Below are 17,083 nucleotides of genomic sequence, written 5' to 3'. Positions count from 1 at the left end.
CATGTAAAAGCCCACTCGTGTACATACTAGTGAATGTGGGAGTTGCAGCCCACGAACAAAGAAGAAGAAGAAGAATTCCCCATCCACCTACCTGTCTGCATGGACAGAATGACGGAGCCCACCAGGGGAGCGAAGCTCTGTCCCGGCTTGGACAGGAGGGCGGAGGTTCCAAAGATGAGAGCGGAAACAGCCTGGCGACGTTTGTGCAGCACAAAGTCCTCATCCACCAGGTCACTGATCACCAGCGACAGCAGCTTGCAGGTGCCCTCCGTGAACACACGGTTACTGCACGACATAGCATTTTTTTCTTGATTTTTTTTCCTGCTGGACTCCATCAGGAACATAAGGGCTCTGACTGTACTCATTATATATATATATATATATATATATATATATATATATATATAAAGAAAACAGATGAATGCGGGGGAAAAAAAAGCCACCGCTGAACTGGCAATGAAGACAGAGAACAGCAGAATACTGCTGGAATCCATCAGGAACATCATGGCTGTGATTGTACTCATCAGAAAAAGAAGAAAAGAAAAAAAACCTCAGAAAAAGAAAAAAAGCCACCACTGATGTGGCGCAATAGCCGAATGGCTAAAGCGTTGGACTTTCAATCTGAGGGTCCTGGGTTTGAATCTCGGTGACCGTGCCTGGCGGGTAAAGGGAGGAGATTTTTCCGATCTCACTGGTCAACATATATGCAGACCTGCTAGTGCCTGAACACCCTTTGCGTGTATACACATGCAGAAGATCAAATACGCACATTAAAGATCCTTTAATCCATGTCAGCGTTCGGTGGGTTATGGAAACTAGAACATACCCAGCATGCACACCCCCGAAAATGGAGTATGGCTGCCAACATGGGGGGTAAATAAACAAAATGGTCATACATATTAAAAAATGTTAGATGTCTGTCTGAGTGTGTATGTGTGCGTGCCTGAAATCTGACTGAATGACACAGGAAACGAATGATGAGCGCCCAGTGGCAGCCCTCAGTTGGCTCTACCCAGGAAGGCAGCGTGTTGTGCAAATGACCCTGTGTTTGTAAAGCGCTTAGAGCTTGGTCTCCAACTGAGGACAGGTGCTATGTAAGTATCCTTGTCAATCAATGGCAATGAAGACACAAAACAGCACAGCACTTCTGGACTGCAACATGAACATCATGCCTATAACTGTACTTGTTAGAAAAAAAGGAGAGAAAAAAGAGATGAACTCAGTCAAAAAAAAAAAAAAAAAAAGCACAAAAAAAACAAAAAAAACACTGACCTCGCAATGAACACAGCAGCACACTACTGCTAGGACCCAGCAAGAACATCATGGCTGTGACTGTACTCATTAGAAAAAAAGGGACCAAAAAAAAAAAAAAGAAGATGAACTCAAAACAAAATTATTTTTTTAAAAGGTATCAACAACAACAAAAAAGCCACCACTGACCTGGCAATGAAGACACACAGCAGCAGAGTACTGCTGAACTCCATCAATAACATCATAATTGTCATTGTACTTATTAGAAAAAAAAAAAAAAAAAAAAAAAAAAAGATAAAACTCCAAACTAAACTAAAAAAATAACAAATAAAAACAAAATTCAAAGAAGCAAAAGCCACCACTGACCTGGCAATGAAGACACACAGCAGCAGAGTACTGCTGGGCCCCAACATGAACATCATGGCTGCCATGCACAGCTTGACCATGAACAAGGTGCGGATCACAGAGTACACCCCCCACCGGCGACACAGCGTCAAGAAGTACAGGTTGTTGATGTGAGGGGCCACAAAGGAGATTCCTGTCAAAATGGAACAGACATCAACAGATGTTTTCTTCTTTTTTTTAAATTTCTGTTTTGTGGTTAACATTTTGTGGGATGGGTTTTTAAACCAGTTGAGTGCCTATAAGACGTTAAGTATGTGTAATTAAACACGAAAGTGAATGACAACGACAGTGATGAAACTGACAGCCCATTTGATGGTAATTCAGTCCGTCTATCCAATCATACACAGTTTTTTAACAAGTGACTATGACTGAGAGTATACGTGCAGCAAGCATTTGAAGACGGGGATAAGAGGGTGATGTGATGTAAGACGATAGGTCGAATGCCAGCCAGAGGGTGTGAAGTGGGCATGAAGTGGGCGTGGCCCTTGGAGGTCAGTGTATTCACATTTCAGGGGAAGTAATTGTGGTACGTTAACTTGAACCTGGAGTAGAATGAGATGAGTAGGGTGATATGATGTACATGTGTATCCTTTAGGTTTTGTAATGAATGATGTACATAATGAGGGTTGTGCTGTGTGTGTGTGTGATGTACGTGTGAAAGTATGCACATAAAATAGTGTGTGTGAGTGTTTGATTAGATGCCTGTGCAGTGTTAATCATGTAGGTTGTCATTTCAGTATTTCAATGCATGTTTTACATGTCAGCTTTTCAGGATTTCAAGCCCCCCGCCTCCTTTCCCCCACACCCTCCCCCACTCCTCCCCCTGGAATTCTCCTTTGGAACTTCACTCCTCTTTAGACAGCCAGGACTCCCGCTTAAAATACCCTCACCCTCAGTGCCAAAAATGTCATTCTGACTGTGTACAGATGTCCCCAACCCACCCCCCACCCACCCACTCACGCCCCCACCCAGGCACACAACCAGGACTCACCCCCTCGAACAACACAACCTTCACCAAACTAAGACCCCAGCCCTGAATAACCTGACCCTAAGAGCGTCAGACAATTGATCGTTAAACTCATCTCTACTACTTGAAGCCAATGATACATGGTGCCTCCTATTTACTTTTATATGTATGACAGTCAGTCGTGTTCGACTATGACCATCAGAACAGCAGAGGAGGTAACTGCTGTCCCGACTATCTGGGCTAGAATTTGATTATGGTGGAGAGTGTCTTGCCCATGTTACATCCCTACTCTCTCGGCCAGGAGGGTTTTAGGACAGTCTGCGTTGCGTTACATAGGTAATAAAACAACTTTTATGTCTGTAAAGGGGTGCCATGGAAGTTAGCAAACCTCACAAGTACCCTATGCTGTCTAAATACCTTTCTTCCAATAAATATTTTATCAACTGCTTGACCTTTGTTTAACTGATAATAAAAGCGTGTTTTACTGGACGTGTCATCCCAGCAGCAACCAGAGATACATGTACTTGTTTGCAATCTGCAGTAATAATATAAGCACTGACATGTGAAATCATATGTCTTGTGTGTGTGTTGTTGTTGTTTGCACGCACACACCCCTACACACACATCTGAACACACATATATATGCATTCTCTGACCGAGGCTAAAGTATTTGTCATCCACAGCTCCAGAAAAACATTAATTACCCAGAAGAGCAGAAGCCAGAGTGGGACTGACTGCATTTCCCAGGAGGTTTTCCAGGAACAGAGGAAAGAAATTGCTGTTGAAATGGCAGTGGAATACCTGTAAAAACAGTACAGAAAACAGAAAATTCTGTACATGCCAATGGCTTTGAGCAAACACATGCACATATGTATGCATTCACATGTACACATACAGTCGCAAATTATGTGCACACACACGCACACATACACACACATAACATGCACAAAAGAGCATCAAAATTAAGATTGTTGAACTCAATGATCCTGGACTAAAAACTTAACATATAATATTTTTACAACAGACCATTCTTCAACAAGGCAAAGTCTGCACGCATTAAGTTATATATAGAAATGTTCCTAAAAAGATTAGTTACAGATTTAAATTTAACAACCACAGACAAAACCAAATATGTGTTATTTCTACATTGCCCATGAAATAAACATATTACAATGTAAAATTTAGGAACTTATAACTGACTTTAAAAAGATAAGCATCACAATATAAACTTGTAAAGTTCTCCTGACTTTAAAAAGTACCACAAATAGAAACCCGTAGAAGAAAAACAGTTGTAGAATATACAGATTTCTTTGTCCACTATTTAATTTTTTATTTATCAAATGGTTTGTATATGTGACGGGGTGGTAAGGTGGTGTTGGAGAAGGTGAAGACAGGTAGAAGGTGTTAGCAGAAGAGAGCTGCAGCCAGGCAAGGTAGACTCGGGAAGGCAGTGCGCTGGTTTTCTTCTTTTATTCTTTCATTCTTCCAGGCCAGGAGAGTTCTCTCTTTGTCTGGCACTCGCTCACTCCTTATATTCTGTTCCGCCGAACCGCAAAGCCAGCGCCGCGAAGCAACTCACGAAACCGGCCCTCCGCGAGCCTCGAGGGGCCAAGCTTGTGTTTGTTTGACCAATTTTAGCGGCTTCTGACTTTCGGCTCAGGGAACTAACATAGACATATTATATATCACACAAAACTACAAGAGACGAGCATTTTCTTAAGCTAAACCATTTTCTATAAAATTAATGTAGTTAAAAACTGTAAACAAAAAGAGTCACTGAATGAACGAGCTTTTAACGAGTTCATGTATCATTTTTGTACATTACAACAATTAATACATCGCAATATGTAATATAATTGCAACAATTAAGTAACTGAACATCCTGAATTTCCAACTATATAAAAATCATCTATAAAATCTGCTTCTAGAGTAAAGATTTTTTATGTAAAAATTCAAGAGAAAACTCAGCGGACAGCTCCCGTGTCGGCACCGCCTGGCGGTGCTTTTGGCACTTGTGATCGACAATGAAATACTTCGTTTAAACCAACTACAACATAATTATACATGCACGATACTAATCAGATTGATAACAGAAATGCAAACATCTGCAAGACACGCTATAAAAATGTCTAGGTATTGTAAAAACATATTTTGCTCAAATCGGCACTGACGAATTCCAATGGCTTGAAGAAGAGATAGTTTTGTGGTGCCGAAATGCCGTCAGACATTTCGTACCATCGCATGCCTATAACTTAGGTGTACACGGAAAGCAGTACACGAGAAGAAGGCTTAATCATTTACATTTTAATGCAAATTCTAAATTCCACGGCAACTATATCGATTTATAGAAAACGAAGGTATTTTATATGTTTCAACTGAGCGGATTTCGAAGATCGCGCCAAAACTCATTCATATAAATATTAGTTTAAAAAAGTTATAGGCTCTCTGGCCAAATGATATCATTACAGTTGAGAAGTATGATCGTTCTGAAGTTCCATAACACAAAACTATAATCTCATCTACAAGGAAGTGTTTATAATTTAACAAATTGATGAAAATCATAATACGGTTCCCTGTAAAGGGAGATAACTTGTGACCGATTTACAACTTCCTTAGTGACCTTCGGCGAGTCACAAACGTCGTCTGCTAAGCTGGCCCAACGAAGATCGTAGCCAACCCGGCTACATCTACATGTATATTAGTTGTACATTTGTGTTATATCAGGGAATATGTGTGTGTGTGTGTGTGTGTGTGTGTGTGTGTGTGTGTGTGTGAGAGAGACAGAGACAGACACAGAGAGAGGGAGAGGGAGTGACAGTATGTATAGTTTATTTGCATATGTTTGCTGTGTCATGATGATCACTGAAAAATACAACACAGCCATCACTAAATTTCATTCTGCAAAGCAAATATAAAAACCTATCTCTTAAAAAAAAATTTTTTTTTAAACATCTGTCATAACTTACCAGTGTTCAGTTTATGACAAGAGAATGGGCATGAGGGGTGGGGTAGGGGGGCAAGGGAGTGAATGGTGGTGTGGTACAGATAGTTGAAAAATTCCTTCTTTTTTTTTACCCCTTTCATCCACAATCTTTTATGATTTTACTTTTATTTCAATTATTTTATAAATCCCTTGTAAGTAAAATATAACCATGCTTCTTGAATACATGCATGATGTGTACACATTTCTAATGTGATCTCTCTCGTCTCACTTGTTTACATAATTGGTTGGGGTTTTTTTTTTTCTTTCGTTCTTTCTTTCTTTAAAAAAAAAAATCAATTATTCAGGAAGTACATACTCTATTACATTGACACAGACCTAGTATCTGTCTGACGTCCATTGATTGGACACTTTCTTGCCACATTTAGTCTTCAGTGTTTGTGATGATATGTCAGTGTTTTTAACTCACCTGGTGTATTTGTGTAAACAATAATAATTAAAAAACAATAAGATAATATTGTGTTCATACAAAATGTGATCAACTTGTCAAACCCACCTGTACAATGTTCATGGCAGCAAACCACAGGAAATTTTTGTGAGACTTTAACTGCTGAAGATACTTCCAAAACGTAGCTTTGGAGTTCATCTCCTCTTCCTCTGCAGGGCTGAAAGGCGAACACACAAACAGGACGTCAGCAACTGGCTGAAACTGAAAGGTGTTTAGCTATAAATCTCCTTTTTGTTACTGCCAGGATGCTTCACTACAAGTTTATTTCCTTATAAAAATAACAACATGCACTTGCTGATAAACTAGTTTTTTTTTCTAAGAAAAACAACAACATGCAGTTGCTAATAAACAAGTTTATTTTCTTAGAAAAATAACAACATGCACTTGCTGATAAACAAGTTTATTTTCTTAGAAAAATAACAACATGCACTTCTAATAAACAGACTCACAAATCTAAAAAAAAAAAAAAAAAAAAAACCAACACACAATACACTACATGGTACATTTAGTGAAAAGTCAAATGCCCATATTTACAAAATAGATGTTCAATTTTGTTGAATAAAGAACTTCTCTTTTAGTGGGTTTTTTTTTTTTTTTTTTTAAATAGTCCATTAAATAATCACTGTAATGTTCTTTATTTGTACATATTCATTTTAAACATTCATCCTTAACTCCGCTGTCCATAGTCATTAAAGAAATGTTCTGACCAGTCCCCACACCCCCTTTCCCACCCCCCTCTTCTCCTGCATTCTTGTCCATTTATTTAGATAAGTGATAACAATTAAATATGAAAATCAACTAGGAGTAGATCTCTACGAGGTACAACCACCAGTAGGTATGATGGGACAATAAACAGAATTCCTCCTCCAGACATGTTCAATTCAATCACTGAATCAGTATCAGAGAGACAAAACAAATAGGAGAAATTAAGAAGGCACCAGAAGCAGCAAAACACACACACACACACACACACACACACACACACACACACAAAAAAAAAAAAAAAAAAAAAAAAAAAAAGAATGAATGAATGAATAAGAGAGAAAGAAGAGAAAAAAAGCAAACTGGTGCTCCATGACCTGTAAATGCCACATGTATCCACAAACAGTCAACAGCAGATGTAATTTGTATTTGTATTTGAATTTCTTTTTATCACAACAGATTTCTCTGTGTGAAATTCGGGCTGCTCTTCCCAGGGAGAGACCCTTTTTTTTTTCTTTTGGTATTTTTTCCTGCGTGCAGTTTTATTTGTTTTTCCTATTGATGTGGATTTTTTCTACAGAATTTTGCCAGGAACAACACTTTTGTTGCCGTGGGTTCTTTTACGTGCGCTAAGTGCATGCTGCACATGGGACCTCGGTTTATCGTCTCATCCAAATGACTAGTGTCCAGACCACTACTCAAGGTCTAGAGGAGGGGGAGAAAATATCGGCGGCTGAGCCGTGATTCGAACCAGCGCACTCAGATTCTCTCGCTTCCTAGGTGGACACGTTACCTCTAGGCCATCACTCCACATCTTAATCACGTCTAAGACGTATGTATGACTGTAAGGTGACCAGAAACAACATCGACTGTCAACATGTGGGAAAGAACCAACCCAGGAAAAGGAAATGAGCTGGACTGAGTGACCACACCCTGTGCAAACCACCAAACAACACTGCCAGACAATCACCAAAGCGGAACTCTCAAGGGAGAAGAAAAATGAGCAGACCAAGATGGACGAGAGAGGAAAAGATGAAGGCAGGTGGACGGACAAAAGCCCAACTGAAGGGGACAGCTCTGAACCGAGTCCACTGAAGGAACGCTACTTTTGGGGCCTAATCTCTGCAAGGACTTTGAAGGAATAAGTAAGTCATGACCTACATGCAACTACGGTGAAAAAAAGAAAAGTGGTGAAAAGAATCAATAAATATTTCAAATAAAACAACTACAAAAAATGGTTACATAATAAAACTTCTTTTTCTTTTCTTTTTTTTTTTGCAGAAAAAAAAGAGGAAAACTAAAGTATATCAAAGAAAACAACTACAGGGCAGTGGAGGAGGATTCTTTAAAAAAAAATTTAATATTTTTTTTTTATAATCAGTCAACAACTTCAATCTCTCTACAAGGTGGCAAAGGACCACAAGTTTTCTTCCTGTCCACATGATACAAACAGATACACACAGATACCATATTTCATAATCAAACAAATGCCAGTAGCAGGTTCATTGATGTCAATCTAGATAATCAATGATAAATCTGCTGATGTTGAAGTGTTACAATTAAAAGCAAATTACCTGGTAGAAGTTATATCATGTTTATGCGTCATCTTCAAGACGATTAATGAATTTCCAACTCTGTGTGTGTGTGTGTGTGTGTGTGTGTGTGTGTGTGTGTGTGTGTGTGTGTGTGTGTGTGATAATCATTGCAATATATAAGCACAGACATATATACAAGCATACACATACAGGCACACACAAAGATATACTCATGCATACTCATGCCTCAGTGACAGCATGGATAATTGTATATGTAGGCTAAATGATGGTTCATGAGACACAATTCTACTGTATGCAAAATATCAGTTTGTTTGTCATTTTTGCTTACTTTTTCTTTTGTTCTTTTTTTTATTTTTTATTTTTTTAAAGTATCAAAAAACATTTAAACAAATAACGTAATTCAAAGCACGTGCATTACAATCGGTTCGGCAGACTGTAACAATTGATTCTCTTTATTCGTGTGTGCATGCAGATACACAAACTCCGACTGCACTTCAGCTTACAGGTACATCCCCCCCAGCCCCCTCCTCCTTCCCCAGAACCAACGCTCAAAGAAAGAAAACAAATACATGAGATCCACACCCAACCCTCACCTGGTCGCCCTTGTCCCTTCCCCCGCACACACACGCTCATGTGCACCGACGTGGCTATCATGTATCTTTATGTTACCATTACGATGGACAATTAATGCATTCTTTAATGTTTGATGTTTATTTATTTATTTATTTATTTATTTGTGTAAGCTTATCTATTATTTATTCACCTTTTTTTTTTCTTTTTTTTTTTCTTTTTTCTTTTTTTTTTCCTCAAGGCCTGACTAAGCGCGTTGGGTTACGCTGCTGGTCAGGCATCTGCTTGGCAGATGTGGTGTAGCGTATATGGATTTGTCTGAACGCAGTGACGCCTCCTTGAGCTACTGAAACTGAAACTGATGTGTGTTTGAAATGTCTGGGACGGGCGCAATAGCCGAGTGGTTAAAGCGTTGGACTTTCAATCTGAGGGTTCCAGGTTCGAATCACGGTGACGGCGCCTGGTGGGTAAAGGGTGGAGATTTTTACAATCTCCCAGGTCAACATATGTGCAGACCTGCTAGTGCCTGAACCCCCTTCGTGTGTATATGCAAGCAGAAGATCAAATACGCACGTTAAAGATCCTGTAATCCATGTCAGCGTTCAGTGGGTTATGGAAACAAGAACATACCCAGCATGCACACCCCCGAAAACGCAGCATGGCTGCCTACATGGTGGGGTAAAAACGGTCATACACATAAAAGCCCACTCGTATGCATACGAGTGAACGCAGAAGAAGAAGAGAAGAAGAAATGTCTGGGTTTTTTCCTGTCCTGGTGTACGTTGCATAATTTAGCTTGTGTCTCTTTCTCTCAATCCCCATGATGATCTTTTTTGTGTGTCCAATTGTTTTATTATGTGTGCTTGCCTGAGCGAGCATGCGAGTGTGTGCGTGCGCAACCACACCAAGTTGTGTCCGAGGCTACCGCAGCATTGAATCTTATTTCATCCTAGGACAGTAGGAGTGGAGGAGAGGAATAAATCATTCAAAAAAACTAAAAGAAAAGAAATTTATAATGTCGCTGAATTTCAAAGTTCTAGAAGGGTATGATACTTTGTTCTACGTAATTTATGCAAAAAGAGGTGTTCTGTAAGCAGAACAGAGATTAAATGATGATGAATATTATCTCTTCAGTGATAATCTGAGTGTGTGGTGAACTTTTAAAGGAAACAACAGTGAAAAACTGCAAACTGGCTGGATGACCCACAGAAGTCCAAACACTTCTAAAGAAAACCAACAAAAGCTACATTCCAAACCACCGCACAATCACATGATAAATATCTGAACACATATAAAAAGGATTGAAAGTAATAAAGAAACAGGGGGCATAAACTGAAACAGAGCTCCACCTAATAAAAACCATGGCACCAAAAAACTCTTAAGTCTCATAACTTCAAGGATGAAACCCACATATCAATAAACAGAGATCATAAATAGTACCAAAATGTCTGTGATCAGATTGGACATTGCCCACAACTGAATGATAATGCAATAAAGACTCTGCAATATCGTGTGCATGAGCTTAAGACTGAGGGAAGGTTGGGGGGTTAGGGGGAGGGGGTTGGGGGGGAGAGAAGGGGGTGGGGGAGAGAAGGGGACAGGTGGGGGGATGAGTTACATATATAAGTATGCACGTGTACATGTGCATTTGAACAGTGTGGCAATTACGTAATCATAAGGTGGATAATCATTTCACCCACACAATGCTTCATACAGATGAATTTCTCAGTTTCATTTCTTTCTTGAAAATATACTGTAAGGGTATGGCTGATTCTGTTGGGGTTTTTTTTAAATACTTGTACACATTTTTCCCTACTGAAATAAGTAAAATGATGTAGTGGTAATCCCCTTGATAAGCAATTAACCCCAAACAGCATATGAGTTTCAACCTGACATTCACTTTGTAATGAATCATCTCTTCAATGAAAACCCAAAGGTTCTGTACTACCAGACATTCACAAAAAAAAGTGTTTAATGTAGTCTACTGTATCACAAAAGTAAAAACACTCATTATTTTCTTTAACATTCATTTTATCTAGAATGATATTTGTTGGGTAGATACTGACATTAGTTTCTGTCACATGTGCTGGTGGTATGTGTGTTAATGTGCCAAATCATACTTCTTGTGTTTATCTCTTTTTTTTCTCTTTTTTTCCCTTGTGTTTATTCAGTTTCTTTCTTTTTTCTTTTTCTTTTTCTATGAATATAGGGGTGCTGTGGCAAGCTTCTTTGGTCAGCATGCCTGGCTGGAGGCCATCTGTCTGGGTAATCACTTCATGCATTTGTCCTGGCTCTGACTTTTTGTTTTTGGGGTGGGGTTTTTGTTGTTTTGTTATTGCGTGTTTTGAAGAATTTGGTTTCATAGTTTCTTTTTTTTTCTTTACGATCTTTTTTATTTTATCCCTCATATGGTACATACACGTGCACACACACTTGCACATGCGTGCGCGCGCGCGCACACACACACACACACACACACACACACACATGCACGCACACACACACTCGAGCAACCAAAAACTCAGACACCTCCATACAAGTACTTCATATCTGAAATTATCCATGAAACAAGAATAGTCAACACTTGCAACAATACTGCTTTAAGCACACTTAGAAGAATATACAGCAAACAAACTGTGCATTTATAGGGAAACTGATGTGAAAAAAAGGGGGAAAGGTGAAAAAAGTCAAGCACAACTGAGGACACACACACACACACACACACAAAAAAGCTAGTGTGAAACTCACAGCAAAAGAAAATCATTACTCTTGGGTGGACTCAAATTTCTCACAGTATGTTTTGAACTGACAACAACACAACTTCCACTTCTGGATCTGAAATATTAGAAATAAAATCAACTGAAAAAGATTAACTGCCGTAATGCCTAGTGAATGGTCTTAGTTCACAAAATAAAAGTTTTGCTCATTTCTCTGAAGCAATTACTCGAGAATTAATAAATGTTTCACTCTTTTTCCATAGTAAGTATTCAAAACTGATATGTCATCAAGATATGCTAAATCAGTAAATGTATACAATATATCAGTTCAATAATATTTCTCATGTATGACTTTGCACATGTTCTGCATCACTTTTTCTTTTGATCTCTTTGCCTTGCTCACCTTACCTTGCTATGACAGATGATTTTTCTTTTCTTTTTTATCAAGATGGTTCTACTGAAATCATTTGATTTTACAACTTAACATCCAAGTAAAAAATCATCAAAATGTATAAAGAGACTTTTAATGAACCAAGCAGCCAAGTCTATGATGTGTCTGTATCATATGGTGTTTACATATTCTGGCCTTTTTTCTTCAGTGTTTCTATTTCAATCATTTCCCTTCTACTTATGTTTCCCTGCACTATATCTTATGTCACCTTCACCTATCCCATAACCCAGTGAAGGGTTGTCAGGGCACCACAAATGATTTCCAAACCAGCTCTCTCCATCAGTTCCTGTCTCTCGCAACTTTCTGGTAATCTGAGAAACTGAGGTCTGTCCTCTCTTAGATGTTGTCCTGCCACATTTTCTTTCACATACCTCTCTTCCTACTGCCTGGTATGGTACCCTGCAAAATGGTCTTTGCTAGTCCATCGGAAGCTTCCTTTTCATGATGACAGTTAAGAGGTCATCGTGGGATCCGACTGCTTGGGTAATCTTCTGGTGGACCTCAGCAGTGTATAAGATGCCTAGCAGCTTTCCATAGCTTGGATCCTCTTCTGGAGCTCGGCAGAGAGAGTCCATGTTTCACAAGCACAGAGAAGCAACGACTGAACCAGTGAGCGCATAAGTTTCACTTCAGATTTGAGTGTGATGTTTTTGTCTCTCAAAATGGGCTTCAGTCAAGTAAACGCTGCTGTAGTCAGAGCTATACTGAACATGACTTCTGGTTTGGAGCCTTAATCTGTGACAACTGTACCCAGGTACTTGAACCTGGATACAGATTCCAAAGACTGGACACTGACTTTGACATCAGTGCTAAAACCACTGATGTAATTTGCCATGGTATTTGTCTTTTCTTCACTGATTTCCATTCCGTATGCCCTGGAGGTGATGTCAAGTCTTTCTACCAGGTTGGAGAGTTCAGTCTCATTCCCTGCCAAGCCATCAATGTCATCATTCCCTTCTCACTCTCCTCGACTTGTCAGCCGCCTTTGATACGATAGACCATTCAATCCTTCTTTCCCGTCTTCATTTTACATTTGGTATCAACGGCACTGTTCTAAACTGGTTCAAATCTTATCTCACTGATCGATTCCAGTCTGTCACTGTTGATCATTTCCAATCTGAACCCGTTAAAATCGAACATGGAGTCCCACAGGGATCTGTTTTAGGCCCAGTGCTCTTCACACTGTACATCGCTCCTCTCGCTGAAATTATCAACCGCCATAATATCAGTCATCATTCTTATGCTGATGACACTCAACTCCAGAAGAGTGATACCCCTGAAAAATTGTTGTCGCTCTTGCAAGAAACATCCAACTGCTTCCTGGACATTCAAAACTGGATGACTCGAAATAAGTTACAATTGAACGCGGACAAAACTGAAGCAATGATCATAGGAACTAAACAAAAACTGTCTTCCATCACAATTGACACAATCAAACTTGGCAGTACATCCATCCCTCTTTCCACGTCAGTCAGGAACCTCGGTGTTGTCCTTGACAATACACTGTCCATGCAAAAATTTATCAGTCAGACATGTCAGTCCTGCTACTGTCAACTGCGACGCATCAGTGCCGTCCGGAAATATCTGTCCACTGACGCAACATCTAGACTTGTCGTTTCTCTCATTCTCTCTCGCCTTGACTACTGTAACTCTCTATTGTCTGGTCTGCCTGCTTCATCCATTCAGCCCCTTCAGCGCATACAAAACTCTGCTGCCCGACTCGTCCTCAGAAAGAAAAGATCTGAGCACATCACTCCTCTTTTGCAACATCTCCACTGGCTCCCTATCTCACACCGAATAAAGTACAAGATCAGCACTCTATGTTATAGATGCATTCACAAAACTGCCCCTTCCTATCTCTGCGGCTGCCTTCACCTCTACACTCCATCTCGCTCACTACGATCAGCCTCGGATCCACTCTGTTTATGCATACCCAGATTCAAACACTCGACTATTGGCCGCTGTTCTTTCTCTGTTTCTGGACCTTGCGATTGGAATGAACTTCCTTTTTCGCTTCGTCAAGTCTCCACACTCAGCTCTTTCAAGTCTGGCCTTAAAACCCACCTCTTCCCAAAATAGCCTCCCTTGCCTGCCTTTCCTTGTCTTTAGTTTCTACAGTTTTAGAGTTATGCATGCGTGTGAATGACTGGTGCGAAAGCGCTTTGATTTGTCTCTGCACAAGATCCAGCGCTATATAAATACCATTATTATTATTATTTATTATCAGCAAACCGAAGATTTGTAACAGTTCTGTCTCCAATGGTGACGGAGCCCTCATGGTCTTCCAGTGCATCCAACATGATATACTCCAGGAATATGTTGAATAGTGAAGAGGATAGCAGACAACCCTGACTCTAAAACTGTTGTCCTGAACCAGTTTCTGATGGAACTGTTGTGGAGGACTGTACTGGTTGCCTTGTCATACAGTTGTTGGATAACTCTGATGAAGTTGGGGCTAATGTATTTTCTCATGGTTGCCCACGAAGCCTAATCAGCCTAATGCCATGCTGTGTCAAACGCTTTCTTGAAATCTATGAAGACATAGTAGAGACGTTGCTGGTGTTGAACAGCAGAACTGTTACATATCTTTGGTTTGCGGATTTTAATGTACTTACCTTTCATTCATTGTCATAATAATTATTTATGTATTCATTTATTTATTTATCATTAGGTCATTATCATTATCTTTTCCCTCAAGGCCTGACTAAGTACGATGAGTTATGCTGCTGGTCACTGGTCAGGCATCTGCTTGACAGATGTGGTGTAGTGTATATGGATTACCTCAAATGCAGTAATGCCTCCTTGAGAAACTGAACTGAACTGAACCATATACATATCAACAAGTTACATTATTTTAAATACATGAATCAAAGTGAAACAAACCTCTGAGTGCCACGCTGGGGCACCTCAACGTGGGTGTGCTCAGCATGTGAATGATGCCGCCTTGCGTAGCTGGACTTCAAGACACCACTCATGACCACATAACCCACCAAGGAGATGCACGCCAGCACGATGCACAAGGCTCGGAAGTAAGTCAAGTCCTCCTTGTGCCACAGGAGGTAGGACACGAAGACAGACAGCGACCCCATCACAGAGAACATGGAGCAGCAGGAGTTGAGCTTGGTTCGATCCTCGTTGGACACAGCAAGGTCCGCCAGCATGGCCGAGTGGTGCAGGTCCACCATGGTCAGGAACCCATCGTAGGCACACATGCACACCAGGAACTGCAGCCAGGGATATGCCCAGGCCACCCAAAAGGCCAGGAATGACAGCGCCAGCAACGGCCCATTTCTCTGCAGAGCAGTGATACGTCTCATTACGACGTCTGACTTTGGGTGTTCCTTATTCCCTTGAAGGTAGTGCCAGTCACTGAGCCAGCCAAAGAGTGGATCGTTAATACAGTTCCAGAACAGGAAGACAATTTCTCCAAAGAAGAAAGACACTTTGTCAATCTTGTAGACTGAGACAAACATGTCAACGTGGTAGAGAAGAAAGACATTGTGAAGGACTGAAGTGAAAAATGACATAGATCCATATGCCACTTCCAGCGACACACGTAAGTTGAAAGTTCTCATTTTTATTTTTTTATTTTTTTTTTTTATTTGAGCATCTGTTAGCATGAACACAGACCAGGGGAAGTCAAACTGTGGAGTAGCTTGTCTCTGGGCATTATTAAATTCCCCTGAAACACACAATGGGCATAATTGGAAAAAAGCAACAATAACAAAAACTGAAACAAACATGAAAAAAATCATTCTCTGTTTCAATATTTCCCTCTTAAACTGTCATGAATTATTCTTACATCTACAAAAAATGAATTATAAATATAAATAAATAAATAAATAAATAATCTCCTTACGTAGTGTGTAAAACAAGAAGAAGAAAAAAGAACTAAGTGTCTGGCACAGTCTATTTTCACAACTCTCACTGGCCATCATTTTGTTCTCTGAGTACCCTCAGCCAGCTCACACCAAGGTGTGAGAGTCTACATGAACTGAATAATGGTGGTCTGACCACACACAAAAAAGTCCAGAAAGAATAGCACACACACACACACACACACACACACACACACACACACACACACATCAACACACAAAAAGTAGTCAGCTTCCATACAAGTTTACAAAATAAAAATTGTTGATATAATAAATTCTGAACACTAAAATGAGTCATTTTAAATACAGCACAATATGTTTGGCAATATTCACAATTCTTACCCTGTACATTTCCATTTATAAGATAGAAAAAATTGTAAATTGGTTAATAACAATGTAATATATAATCTACATCTCTTCCCCTCCACTCTCTGGCTGGCTTTCTTTATGTCTTTTGACAGGGGATGAAATGTAGAGAGTATATAAATTTATATACATTACAATGTTATTAACCAATTTACAACCTTTTCTGTCTTCAGTACAAATCTGAAAGGAAAGAACACATGGGAAGAAATGTGGACATTGCTATGTGTTGAACAGTTCAATACTGAAAAACAATACCCATTTACAGGTTTGTGTTTATGCACTCCAGTGTACATGCACTTAGTTTACTTGCAACATGAATAATCCTTTTCTTGGATTGAGACCTGTAATTAAACAGCTGTATATTCTTTCTTTTAACAAAGTTCAGAATTCAACATCTTTATTCGATTTGATTTTATTTGCACACTTATGGTGGTTCTCTTTTTTTAACTGCTTCACTGGTACTCTTTTGTCTCAAATCGCCTTATCTTCCTCCACCTCCGTTGCAATTTTTTTAAAGTTTGAAACTTACTGTTATCTAACCAAGCATAATGGGATCATGATCATATCTTAATCATGGGGGAAGTTCACTCTGCGGCCTTCACTCTCACCAAACAATACATGCTGTGGGCGTGTATTGTCCGACTGTCGTACGAACTGGATGTGATCACAATCGCAACACGCCATGAACCAATATTTCGGCAAAAGTTGAGTCGGTAGAAGTCCACTAAATGGACTTTAATATCTGACGCAAAAAAAGCTCTTTTTCTCATG

The 17,083-nt window shown here is 39.7% G+C and overlaps 1 protein-coding gene across 2 annotated transcripts in view; it reads right to left on the bottom strand.

Annotated features, from left to right (window-relative positions):
* The window catches only part of LOC143298412 (transmembrane protein 180-like), a 30,471-nt gene that overhangs the window by 12,870 nt on the left and 518 nt on the right, over window positions 1–17,083 (bottom strand). The window contains exons 2-7 of one of the 2 annotated variants that reach the window (XM_076611288.1): window positions 14,952–15,750; window positions 11,649–11,735; window positions 6,121–6,229; window positions 3,328–3,424; window positions 1,618–1,789; window positions 92–285 (exon numbers count right to left, since the gene is read on the bottom strand). In XM_076611288.1, the coding sequence (XP_076467403.1) occupies window positions 92–285; window positions 1,618–1,789; window positions 3,328–3,424; window positions 6,121–6,229; window positions 11,649–11,735; window positions 14,952–15,688 (1,396 nt within the window). In that variant the 5' untranslated portion in view covers window positions 15,689–15,750. The remainder of the gene's footprint in view (window positions 1–91; window positions 286–1,617; window positions 1,790–3,327; window positions 3,425–6,120; window positions 6,230–11,648; window positions 11,736–14,951; window positions 15,751–17,083) is intronic. The other variant, XM_076611289.1, reaches the window with a different exon arrangement.

Source organism: Babylonia areolata, chromosome 2 (genome assembly GCF_041734735.1).
Source record: "Babylonia areolata isolate BAREFJ2019XMU chromosome 2, ASM4173473v1, whole genome shotgun sequence".
NCBI lineage: Eukaryota > Metazoa > Mollusca > Gastropoda > Neogastropoda > Buccinidae > Babylonia > Babylonia areolata.
Note: the sequence above shows the minus strand (reverse complement) of the source record. Positions and strands in the feature narration are given on the sequence as shown.